The sequence below is a fragment of the Dermacentor variabilis genome, chromosome 2, assembly GCF_050947875.1.
Source record: "Dermacentor variabilis isolate Ectoservices chromosome 2, ASM5094787v1, whole genome shotgun sequence".
Classification (NCBI taxonomy): domain Eukaryota; kingdom Metazoa; phylum Arthropoda; class Arachnida; order Ixodida; family Ixodidae; genus Dermacentor; species Dermacentor variabilis.
In genome coordinates, this window is record NC_134569.1 from 66,392,429 (window position 1) to 66,406,204 (window position 13,776).

General features: G+C 40.8%; 1 protein-coding gene across 3 annotated transcripts in view; it reads right to left on the minus strand.

The window, feature by feature from the left end:
- Window positions 1-3,397: 3,397 nt before the first annotated feature.
- LOC142572021 (transmembrane ascorbate-dependent reductase CYB561) overlaps window positions 3,398-13,776 on the minus strand; it is a 59,533-nt gene continuing 49,154 nt past the window's right edge. For all 3 annotated transcript variants that reach the window (XM_075680817.1, XM_075680816.1, XM_075680815.1), the window contains exon 5: window positions 3,398-12,986. In XM_075680817.1, the coding sequence (XP_075536932.1) occupies window positions 12,812-12,986 (175 nt within the window). In that variant the 3' untranslated portion in view covers window positions 3,398-12,811. The remainder of the gene's footprint in view (window positions 12,987-13,776) is intronic.

Here is a 13,776-nt window from a genome sequence, read left to right on the forward strand (position 1 = left end):
ACTGATTTACGTTCTCGTGCACATACGTGTATGTAAATAAAATAGGTATTTACATATTACACCTTGGCATCTTTCTTGCACGATTTACGGAGTTATACGGCGTAAAGAGAACCCACTTCGCCACCGATCAATCATACCATAACAAGCACTCGCAGCGTCTGTTCTCGATAAGGATACTAAAACTGTTCGGGTTTCTTCATGGGCTGACCGGCCAGCGCCAGCAACAAAGTCGTTACCAAAAGTGCCTCAGTGACTGGGCAGCCACTGCAAGGTGATGTCATGCCCATTAGAGAGATCTTGATGGTGACCTTTTCTTATCTCCGATATTAATTGCTAATGAGCTGCATTGCAGGGCTGACTGCAAACTGACAAAACACGACTCACTGTCGAGGTTGTTCTTGCAGAGTGCAATAAACAGAATAACGCACAATGACAAGTTCCGCTGCCGTAGACGACGCTACATGGACCCCCTTGAACTTGGTTGTAACAGGTAAAGCCCGGATGACAACGGCACATGCGGAAAAGTTTCGCACAACTATTAATGTGGCTCATTGCCGTAAATATCCCCTGTAGCGATGCTGCGGTGTAGTAAGCTGGATACAGAAGAAGTGGGTGGTAGATAGAATGCCGCGTTTATGACACATGCACTCAATTTGATGACGCGGAGCAACAGCTTTAACATTTGCAAGTTTTTGTAAATGTTAAATGTTAACTTATACGTGGCTGCTGCCCCAATTGCCTCTCATGAACAACACTAAAACATTTTGCATTTTAGTGATTGAAATTGCTACGTCACCCTGAGGCAGTCGCAATCGTGGCTGTCAGAGCAGTGCAATCCGGTGAACCTGCGGCTTTTGTGAATGGCAGACGATTGCTATTGCCGCATGAAATACTTGTGCATTGTCTGCACGGCTAAGACCAAACTCATTTCACTGTGATGGCAGAGAAAGTCGCAACGGGTGCTTGAAACGCATTTAATGGGTCAGCAATAGCTTCATTTCGTTTTGCGAGTTTATTGCAGCTTTGCAGCAGGTCAGCCACAAATTTGCCTTTTTAACGAGTAACGTGGGCTATTCGTAACTCGAAAGTTATTGACGTGCTTGAATTACGTAGAAAATTACGCTGACAGTATTCTAAAGGGATATATCTTTATCGGTTGGTCTTCAATGAGATAAGCTAAATGCGGTACACAGCAATAGTGAACTAATGCCTTCGTTTGGTTTGTTATCCTTTCTTTACAGAAACAGAGGATATCGTGTATCTATGGCGCTCGTAAGCTAAACAGTCATCCACAGATTTTCTGCCGTTGAAGCTGGCAATTAATTGGCCATGAAAATGGCTCGACCAGACTTAAAGGCTGTGTCATTGTAATATTGTCTGGGATCGTGCCACTTTCTATTTCTCCATCCTGGTGCAAGACTCTCAGCTTTGGCAACGCTTCGAGCACAAGTTCGCTCATATTTTAGTTGCTTCGGTCCGTGTGCGTGAAGAAGAAAAAAAAAAGTTTTGCGCCTGTAAAGGCTGCACAGCCACACATAGAGGTACAATGCGGTGAAGTCATCATCTCTCCTAATGTAAAACCCAACTTTGTAAAGTAGCGGCACACATTGAAGGATGTTGCCTCCTCCTCGCGCGCTCTGGCCGAGGCCAACGCCGCGTCGTTATTGCCCTAATAGCATCACGTGCGCATTCGCGCCGCGCTTCAGCGCCATTTTCGCTCGAAAAACGTCTACGGAGTGGCGAAGAGCCTATGTTGGCGCCGTTGCTACGCTCGAGCGGTGTAGGCGGCGCCACGATCCAGGAGGGAGCGTGAAAGAGGGAGAAACGAGGAGGAATGAAGGCGGAGGAAGAGAGTGTCGCTAGTTTACGAAATTTAAGGGGGTTTATCCTAACGGAGTGGCGAGATAGCTAAAGAACCATAAGAGGGAAATATATATTTGACTAAAGAGCTTCTGCAACGACGCGGGCATCGCAACTTTCAACATCATTTATTGTCTTTTAAGCAGTGACCGACCCTCATTTTTACGAAACGTCGAGTGGAAAATTACCGTGCGGCCAAGTAGCCGGTTCCAAGCAGCAGATGAGCCGAATGCAGCTGAGGAAAAAGTTTATACTTGTAACAAACGGACAGTATACGTCGTACCGTAAGCAGGTTTTCCACAAACACCAAAAGTTGCCAGCAAAAGAGCAAGGCTCGGGCTATCTGAAATACAAACGCATACCTAATACGCTGGTAAAGGGGAAACAAAATCAGCGACTTCACCCACAGTACTTCTCACCTGCTTGAAGCACGAGCCATCCTCTCCTATATATAAGGCTATGCTCGAGCCCATAATTTTCTATGCGAATCCCACCAATGTCTCCCTCATATTCGGTGGTAGTGCCATGTGGAGCAGCCTGCCTACTCTAAGCAACAAGACAACAGCATAACAGTATAGAAAAAATCTCATTTGGTTACACTGCGGAACGAGCAGCCAGGTGGAGGCTACGATATTTGGTCTTTCCCGTGAAGATACGCATGTATGCTGCCACATAGCCGGAAAGCGAGCGCACGAATCTCAAGATCATTCACCACTGAAGAGATTTTAAGTTTTTGTACCCTGTAAATCATGCAAATCTTGACACTGAACAGCGGCGTATATACAAATACTAACGGCATGACGTCAAGTGTACACATTTTTCCAAGTTCGGTCTGAAAGGGCCGATCACGTGATCAACCAGAATTTCCTGAGACTAAACCGCTACGAAGAAATCCTATCGCAGCTAGCGCTCTGCCTGAAAACAAAAATATTGTGATATTAGGTGTGCGTGAGGTCATGAACAGATGTAGTTGCGGAAGATATGGAAGTGTATGGCGGTGTACAGCATGAATTGGTGATGCGACCTAAAGCATCTACGCAATTTAGAGGAATTCAAAGGGGTACCCCTTTGATATCCACGTGGATATCCCAAGGATTCATGTGAAAGAAGACTAACGCAAAGACTTTGCAAGTATGCGATGTACAGAATCTCAGAATAGATATTTCACAGGTGAGCAACACTTGTGGAATAATGTGTGGCAATATGGAAAAGTTCTTCTCTGACCTCGACGATGCTTCAGATGCTACAACAGATGCAGTTTATAGGATTGTGATATGTGCTAAACCTTGGTGCAGGGTTGAGAGTGTGTAAACATTTATTTTAGCTTACCGATTTCCTACAATTTTTCTTAACTATGATGCCCTACATTAAAAACCTGTTTCGTACGTTTGGTAGAATTCAGATTTTTTCTTTAAATGCAACAATCTTCGTTCAGATCCGTTAAATGTTTTTTTTTTTTTTCTCGAGCATTGAGAATTGCAGTAGGCCCGAGGTAAAGCCTCAGCGGACTAAGCCGCACAAGACTGATGCAAGTGAATCCTGAGCTGCCCATTTGTTTTTATTTTGCACATTACAGACAGCAAGTTCACAAAAAAGACACATCCAGAAAGACAACGGCACCGTACAACCAGCCTTGCATCAACAGGTTACTCACCAAAATCGACAACTAAAGCAACATCAGTGATGTGAGCGACGTCCACTGCATAGACCATGCAATCTTACAACAGCAATTGGCAACAGCATGTATCACGACAACCAGGAGCTAAATGCTGGTGCATACAAACACAATCTCACAATAGCTGGCTTTTGGATCATATCAGCAAGCCAAGGTTGGAAAGGAATAACAGTAAGCCTACAATCTAAATTGAAATACAAACAGGAAAATATAAACGACTTTTGTTTACTTGACATTGTGATATGTCATGGTTACATAGCCAGCCGTACAATGCGGGTGTTAACCTAAAGTATAATGCGAAAGCAGGCGTAATTGGCGTCGGCCGTTCAATTATGAACGTGATCAAAGTGGCTCGTCATCCTTCTAGTACGCAAATGGTTCGATCTTTTTCTACATCACAGACAAGCTCGGGTCTCAGCAAAGCAAAAGCAATGCTTTCTCATGAAGTTCTTGACGAAGGTGCAGTATACTTGACACCCGCAAAAAACTGCAGAAGCATCATGGTCAAGTCAATGCCATATGCAATAGCATTGAACAGATAAATAATACACAAGAGGAAAGGCTTATGTAGAAAAAGTCAACATGGTGGGAGGCAGTCAACTGACTTAACTGTCAACGACAAAGGGACATGTACGTGATTTTTGCACAAGTGGATTGCTGTACAGCCTTCACAGAAAAGCTGGACAAAAACTAGGCGTGAAAAAAAGTTCCTGGAAATTGGCTGTATTGTGTCTTTTTATGTCATGTTAAAAAGGTGGCTAGTGGCTGCAGCTGTCCAGCGCCAATTTTGACAGAATAATTGTTTCGTACTGACCGAGCAGGTCAGATTTGTAGCCATTCCACTTCAGCTTTAGGGAAATGAAGTTCTTGCTGCAATGACTGGATGACACAGAGTAGGTAGAAGGAGTTGCACAGTGGCGGCCACCAAAAGAAAAAAAATTTTCAAGGCAGATCTGGCCCAAATGCATTGAGTTCATAGCAGGTGTCTCATTTTACTACTGCTACTGTACACAAGCTGAATATTCTAGCCATGTGTAAGATTAACTCCCTGGATCAGTTAATAGAAAAGTTATGACCATTTTTGCATTACTTTCAATACAACATTTGTAAGGTCATAATATGGTATTCATTCAGCACAGATAGGTAATATTAAAGGAACACAGGGCAAGTGCTTGTCCTGCCATGCCTTTCATGTGTAAGTCCTGCGCCGGATAGCATAATACAAATGGAAACCAACCTGTCTGCAACACAAGTGTTGTCAGGCTAAACATGTTTTGACCACAAAACACCACATCCAAGTCTTACAAAGGATAATGTCACACACACATTGGCTGGCATGGAAACACAAACACACACTGTTACTTCTCTCAACTTGTTCGTGTTTGTGCTGGCACTGAAACAAGATGGGGACAAGAAGAGACAAGTGTACTACACACATATAGAGAGAAAAACCTAGCTTCGAAAAACTTTGCCAACAGACGAAGGCCCTGTTGCAAGACAACGTTATTCAAGTTCCACACGCCAAAATTGTACTTTCTGCTACAGTGTGAAAATTTATATAACAGGCAGGTAACATTCATAGAGAAGATAGAAATCCAAGCAGCACATTGCACTTTCCTAAAGAAAGTATTTTCTTGCTCTGCCCCCTCCGCATTCGTTACAACAAAAGTGCACTCCACTGGAAACGTACAGAAAATTCACCAAGATGAAAGAGAACACTTAATTGGCGTTCAGACAATGACCACTTGTAGCAGCTTAAATAAGTCTATATTTTGCTGCTGACTGTGAAGCAGACCTAACACTCAAGACCCTGATAAAATTAACTTCGTTTAGCTGCAGAAAGCAGTGGCATTTAACTGTCTGGAATGCAAATCAGGTATCCCCTCCATATTTTTATGCAGTGCACATTAGGTGGACTGGCTTCTTAAACCATACTGTGTTGAGCTGTGTCGCACATACAGTCAACCCTTGTCAACTGCGATATTCTGATATATTGGTTCAGTCGACTTTTCTTTCTGGCCATGCTTTCAATCAATTTTCCGCCTATCTCGAAACATTTTTTCATTGCACTCCGGATATCCCGAAATCTCAACTTCGAAAATACTAGGAAAAAAGCAATGGAGCAGTATAGGCAGCATCACTTGCAAACACTCTTTGACCGGCGGCATCTTGCTAGCCGAGCCAGAAATGGTGTCGGGCGGCGCTCTCGGCTCATCTTTTCCCATTTTTTCTAATACCACTCGCGAGCATGTGCTCGGCTGCTCGCTGCTACTTTATTCTGGCCTCACGTGGCAGTGGTGAGCGGGGGTCACTCTTTTATTTTTTCTCCTCTCATTTAAGATGCTGTCAGTGACGCGTCAATGTGGTCACAGCATACTAATCGTGACTTTGGACAAGGTGATCAGCACTTTTGTGCCAGTGCAATCAGCCCATATGCTGCACCCAGCAGCTGCAAGCGGACAGCGTTTCAGTGAGATTGCAGCTTGATAAGGACAAGGAAAGGAAAGCCCACAAAAGCACACCAAAGGGGCCGCACAACTGATCACGCGGCACTCTTTCGTGTTTTGTGGGCTTTTTTTAACGCTTGGAAACTGCTTTTGTGCAGCATGTAGTGAGAAACAGAAAGATGTATCAGGAATTCATCACGATTGCCTACGGTTTCCTGATTGACAATTCTGCTCATTAGAATATTTCAGAAGTTAATGAATTAACAATAACTAATGTGAAAGACAAAATAGAAAAAAAGTTTGACTTGCTTCCAGCGACAGCAAACAACATTACCTTGGTTCTGTCCAGCTACATGGCACTCACATACTTCTAAATTTTGGCACAAGTTAGTTGGAACACTCATGCATAGTGGATAAAAGGTTAACGCCAGTGTTTTGACTTATTCATGTAGCCTCTACCTCCTGACCTCTCGTGCAACATGAAATTAATTTCCTCTCGAAGTACTATCACACGTGACTCAGGCTCCACGTTGCTCTCGACAAAAGCCAACTGTAGGCATGAATTTGCAATAAAAGCCTCCTTCTAGGTCCTATGATAAGAGTTGTAAACAGTGCTGAAATAAGGATAGCAAAACATGAGACAAATGTGCAGCACATACTACACACAAAAAGGCCTATTTGAGTGCATAGCATTCTGAATGTGTGACATAATTTACAGCGTTGCCACACAAATTACTTCCAATATGAGAAAGGAGAGGAACAGCAAGGTCGAAATGTGAGCGGTGTTTGTGTATACAAGCAAAAGTGCTGAAAGCTCAGAGGACCTCCTCCTAGCCAGATTCAGTACATGCTATCAAACATTTGCAAAGCTTATTTAAACTTGTTCTGGTATGTCACTTTCCAATGAAAACCCCACACAGACACTCTACAAAAACTAGGCTCATTACCATTAGAGGGCTCAGACTGGCTTAACCACCACATGATAATCTTCAAACGAGTCCACTGTGCAATGTGCGAGTCATTCTCTGTAAATGACATACAATGGTGCTTTCACCTTCACTTGGCATACGATCCAGCAAAATGCTTCAGAGACATTTAGTAGAAGTTTCAGCATTAATGTGGTCAATCATGTCAACATACTTGATGACGCAACACCAACGTAACATTGAGGGGTGGTCCACTTAAGGACATCTCGAGGGGGCTAGTTTGTTCATGAGTATGGAAGGAAATTGCTTCATGAATGTAAACAAAGCAACAATATGCAAGACACATAGAAACAGTGTAAGCACAGCACTGCACTATCCCAATCTAGAGGAAAAGAGTGCTCTTTCTTGAAAAGCACAGCGTTTAGCCAGTGTATATTCGCTGACATATGCTACTCTGCACGGAATGGAACCAAGGGAAACAAAAGACCTAGAAGAATGTTGGCATAAGGAAAGAAAATAAATAAAAGAAAATGTGGCAGTTCTTCTAATCTTATTGGCAGAGCAAGTGCTCTAGGTGATAAAGGCAGATAATATTGTGAATCTTGTAATACAAAAAGTAGCATTCTTGATAAGATGAAGTGGGTAGGTCATAGTTTTGGGAGAAGGCTTATTGAGTCAACATATAAAAACAAGACAAAGTGTTTTGCACTATCTCGATGGACTAAGTCATGAACCCAGTGTCTGCTTCTATGTCAGGAGGCCTTGGTCAAACATTTCCCTTTTCATCTGATACCGCTATCGATTATCTCTGTAAGTTAGCCACTCAAGCAAGATGTACTTTCAATCCACGCTTACCCTACTTCTATGCATATTATTGTGTGCTGTTCTTTTCTTCACGCAGTAATTCCCTTTTTTAATGCACCTAGATGTGGCTGCCAGCAACTTCTCATAATCAAAGTAATGTCTCCAGTAGTTATTGACAGAGAATAAAACACCACAAAAACTAGGGCAGCAAACCACAAAAAGTTACACATGGATAACAAAGCAGGTGCAATTAAAATGTGTTTTAGCAGAAAGTATCGAAGAGATGCCCACTTGGTTTCAGAAGATAGGCATTCAATGATATGGTATAACATCAGTCGACACAATGCAAATCTGCACAAACTTAACACATTTGGAAGCCACATCAGCCTTTCAGAACTGATTTAACATTCAGCAGCTGATACTGTTTACTTTCACAGGCAGTGTAAAAATAACTCTCACAACCCCACACAAACCCTGGTATAACCACATACAATGCAAACTGGTATGTAGTGATAATATAAACTATAATGAAGAAAATTGGCATCAAAGTAAGATGCAAATGTTTGTATTCTTCAAAATACAAAGCAAAAAGAAACTGTGCAAAAAAGGCCACATTTTGGGAATCAAGGCAAAAGATGAACAGAAATAACATAATGACAGGATGAAGTCAAAAGCTTTCTGGTCCTTAAAACGCAGCTTGCATACAAGACTGCCTAATCCTAGCATAATGCACAAAAATTCAAAGTTCACTGACTGGGAAAGACCATAAAGGAGCAAAATTAGAAGAAAAATCTTTGGGCGATCTGGAATTTAAAAGAAGACATGAAACATAGTAACAACTACTGTTGTTGAAGTTGAAAATTGCACTTGTTGAATAAACACAAGCTCTATACAAATTCATCATTACGAGTCGCCTTCATGTCAAGTGAATGACAGCATTTATGCTTTTTCTTACCATCATGGTGTCACTACAACAGTGGCTACATTTATTTTGCACAGTAGTACAACACTATATAGAAATATCTATAAAAAGACTCTGTGAATAGCAGCAGCAGTAACAGATAAGCTACATTCACTATGACTAGACTAAATTCCGCATACAAGACAAGATATGTTTTCAACCATTATGGCACATCACAGCATATTAGTACAAACATTATGCTCTATCAACAATAGAGATAGAAACAACATGTATGCATACACATATCACGAAGATTTGCAATGCTTTTACGGCACATTAATGCAGCATTTCCGTGGCAGCCCTCATACACTACGATCAACAAGACTACACTGAGGCCACACAATGGTACAAGAATGTTTTCATTTCACAAAGCAAAGAACAAACAATTTCATTTTAAAAATCCTGGCACACATCACATGAGGCAGCAAATACATGTATAAAATTTCAACTAAACAAAGCACAAAGCGAGTACCCCACAAGGCTATTATTGTGATGCATGCTATAAATGCAACATAAGAGGTACGCCTTTTCTTTTGTACACAAATAGCGAAAAAGTAAAATAAACAAATACATATCCAATATGCTATATCTTAAGATTATAGAATAAAAGCATACATTTGCTACAATTACAAGCATCATCTTAATCAACAAAGCTGTTATCTAATATCGAAAAGATAAGACCCATCATATATATTACATAAAGACAGACCACATAAAATTAGGGCTCACTAAATCAGCAAAGCAATTTCAGACACAATCGTTACTCTGATTCAATTGTTCTTCAAAACAAATATGCTCTTCTATAAAAGCAGTGGCCCTTCTTTCACATACAGGGACCTAAAAGTAAAATACACATGTAATGCACCTAATCTTCAGGCGTAAAAGATTTATCATTCAAAGCATGACTTTGATAAAGATAATACCTGTATTACATGAAATTTAAGTCAAACAAACAAACCAAAACTGATCTCATAAAACAAATGACAGGAAAAGAATGCAGAGAAAGATGCAATCACAAAATGTGTGAGATCAGCACTACATGCAATGGCTATGACAACAGTAAGTAACTAAATGTTTCAAGACCACAAAACAAAAGCTGTAGGCCACAAAATTATAATGAGCAATAGCTGTAAGCAAACATGAAATGCTGCAAATAATTCTGAAGAACTTCAATTCAGAAAAGAACAGCTTTACAGCACAGAAAAAAAGTAATAAAAGAAAGCAGCTTGTAACTGAGTAACAAAGAACAAACAGGAATGACCAAAGTGCCTGTGCCATAAATACAACTTCAAGGTGATAAGACCGATTTGCCTTGCTATACGTAAACAAATGAAGAAGTTATATGAAGTCCCAGAGGATAAACACTGAAGTCCATCCCTTGCACAGTGTCTGCCTCCAATGTGATTTACCTCCATATAGATCATCAACAATTCCAGCCCCTTCCCCCGAAAATAATAAACAAGAAAGATAGGAAACTCAAGGAAATACAATGTTGATAGACAACTAAGCATGCATAATGTACAAAGAACATCCTGTTTATAATTTATCGTTGCACTGTTAATGAAGCCTTGCCACCACAAGGGAGCCCTAAAGTCAGCTAAAGAAAAAAAATGATTGCAAGCAATTTTCAGTACTTATTTCCTAACACCAGAACAAGTACAAGAGCTGTACTTCTCCTACTTCAAGGGTTGTCTTTCATTGCACAAGGAACCAAATAAAAACGGAAAGCAGCAAGGGCCAGTTTAGGAAACAAGAATTTTCTACCCACTACAGCAAGTACTGTTTCCTTAGCTAGCCTTAAAAAGAACAAATACAATTCAGTTCAAATTAAAAAAGATATTGCAAATTTTTATTCTGTACAACTGTACACATCTCCGGAGATACTTATGGCAGCTTAAAACTTATGGTCTATTCCACTGTATGACAACCCTACTGTAAGCATGTCGAGGTGAGATTTCGTAACGATTCTCTTTCCAACAATCCCTCTCTCCCTTTGCTTTTGCCTCACACATTCCGTAAGAGCATGCTATTTTTGCAAGAACTGACCGCTCAGCACTGTGCTCACTTGCATGCACATGCCATCAAGCTAATTTGCACTGGGATAGGCCACTCAGCACAGCAGAAGAAAAGAAAATGAAAGAAAAGAATCATTGCAAAATGCTGCCCTTACTGTGGCTTGGGCCGCGCTGTGACATGAACAGAGTGACAACAAAATAGGAATCAAAATATGTTGGGGCAATTTTTCAAAATCCACGAGTACATTCTTCAGGTAACGATCTTGTAGCTTCGTACAAGAAACATTTGGAGTCGAGTAAACGCTGACGGTGACCTGTTCATGCATGCTTCAGGCAGATAGCTATCCAACAAAGTGTTCAGTGAACTATGGTCCACACCATAGAGCCCTGTTGCACTTCAAAGAACGCAACAAATTATGGTCATCATATAACATGCATTATTCACATGTTTTATGCTGCAGGACAAACATTTGAATTAATAAAGAAAGGAACAACTTGCTGGAGAAAACTGACTTTATGGCCCACACATCAAAACGTAATCATGCGAGCTACACCAAGTAGCTCTAAATTACAACAAATAACTGCGCCTAGCTGGTGTAAGTACACTGTGTTAGATCCACAGAAAGAAAAAAAGTTCACAGGATAAATAATAAACATCAGGGAAGAGGTACACAGAACGATAATGAAATTATCGAAACAAGGTAGCCCTAGAAACACAAAAGGGCCTTTTCTCAGACATTCACAAGCATAAAAATAACACGGCATATTGTCAGCAAATGTTCAAGTACGACTTACCAAAGAAAGAGTCGCAAATTCTTCAACTTCCACAGCACACCACAACCTTCCTAAATTGGAAAAATATAGGCAAAATTCTCCAGAAGTGCTGTAGACGCTCTACTGAATATTTACTGACAAGCGCTGTAAAGCATTATCCAAGATCTCCAACTTAACCCCATGTATGAGACCAACTCAAATCAACTTGAAAACATCACAACAATTCAAATCAGTCTAAACAAACAGTCGACACCAAGAATCAGTGCTATGTTACGCTTTGTTGATGCAGTATTGGTGTTGGCATGGTATTTATCAAACAAAACAAAGCACGGAACCTACCTTCCAAGTAAGGTATGAACAAAAGCTGCCTCATGATCTTACAGAATAACTTAGTTTGGCTACATACCCAGAGCTGCAAGGATATCCTCCACAGTTTTAATAATTATACAGTAGACTTCTATTAATTCAACTCCAATTAATTCGATTTTTCAGTTAATTCAATCCTGACCAAAGGTCCTGGCCAGCGCTCAGGCATTCTATGGGCCCTAACTTTCATTATTTCGATCATAAAATTGGCCTCCACTGGATCACTTGAACTTCCCCAGTTAGCTTGCACACGCCTGACCCCTAGGGTGACCCCGATAGCAGCTTTTTTTAAATATTTATTTATTTATTGTATTTGTTTCCATGCATCCCTTCTACTAGATGCAATTTCATCATGCAGCATGATGGAACCTATATTTATTTTATTTTACCTATTTCTTTGATGACATCCTGGTTAATCTTACAAGAAAACTCTCAAGCAAGAATCCATTGTGGCTCTGAAAAGTAAATATTAAAATACTTTCCAGCTAAATAGCATATTCATCAAACATGCAGAAAGCCACAAAACAGGAAAACCTGTAACGAGTTCATGGCAAAATGTAAGTATAAGCACAGAAATGTCCAAAAGAACAGAAGGGCCCAAGTGAAAATCCACAAGGGAATGGCTTTTGAAAGAACCCTCCTCACAATCTTGAATACACAAACTCAGAAGAAGAAGCCTAAGGGCTTCTTATTATATCATCTCCCGCAGAAAGAAAAATAAAAGCATCTTATTTTCTAATTTCTTTAGACATATACAGATATCCATGAGCAATAAAATTTATATTATGAGGACTTTTGAAAAGAACAGGAGAGATCAAATTAAAACTATCAGGCCAGTCAATTAGAGCCCAAGACATTTTGCTATTGTTCTTGCAATGTGTTCAGAGATCGGTATTGTCAGCGTGAAAGCTACCTCTATACTAAATCAGATCAAAAGGGGCAGTTCTCAAAGCAATAGCCGGGTCTTAGGTTCAATTCTGTCATCAATCAGTGGGTGTGTGCGCTTGCAAAGGCAGGGCCGCCTCCTCTGGCAAAGGCGTTCGACGGTATGATGTTCGAGTTGTCAGGTACACCACCATGGCGGCAAAGGACACCATGCACACCGCTATCATGTGGCCCAGCACAGCCTCTCCAGGCAGCATTTGGTAGTTTGCTTTCCTGCACACAGGAGAGAGCAGCAGCACAAATGTAGTCAGCTCATTCATATAAACAGACACAGTAAGGAGATGTCTTCACTGTCAAAAATAACTGCTAAGCAAGACATACCTCTAATGTGCTTATTATAAAATTGTATGTGGCATGAACAAGCATAAATTACTGAAAGAGTCATTACCTTTCTTGTGTACATTAATTGTCACTGGTGCAATGATAAGTCAAAGAAGAGCTAACTGCCTGAGTGTCCCAATGGGAACACAAATAAAAGTTTTCTACATAGCATACTGTCCCATTCACATGAAAATTTTGTAGGCACAGCCACAAGGGACATACCCTGTCTAAAATTACATTTAGTGTCAGTACTTGCATTTTACTGATAAAAAAATTAGCAGATGATTACCATACTTCTTAATGCAAAATTTGAGTGCAGCTATATACATGTTTTCATTTCACAATATATTGACTGGTGCGGATAATCTGTCTCATACGGCACGTTGTAAACAGATCAAAGCGTGATGTGACTGCGTTGCTAATCGGGAGATCACAACAGTAGCATGCGGGTGACACGTGGGCGCGATTCACAGCAGCTATTGTAGACAAACCTCCACTCATGCAGTACGTTTGGAAAGAATGGTTGCACTTTGTAGACGATCACAAGGAAGAAGACAGGACAGGCCCCTGCGATCACAAGGAAGAAGATAGGACAGGCGCCTGTCCTGTCTTCTTCCTTGTGATCGTCTACAAAGCGCAACCAATCTTTCCAAATACAATGAACCAACTTGCCCAACAATGC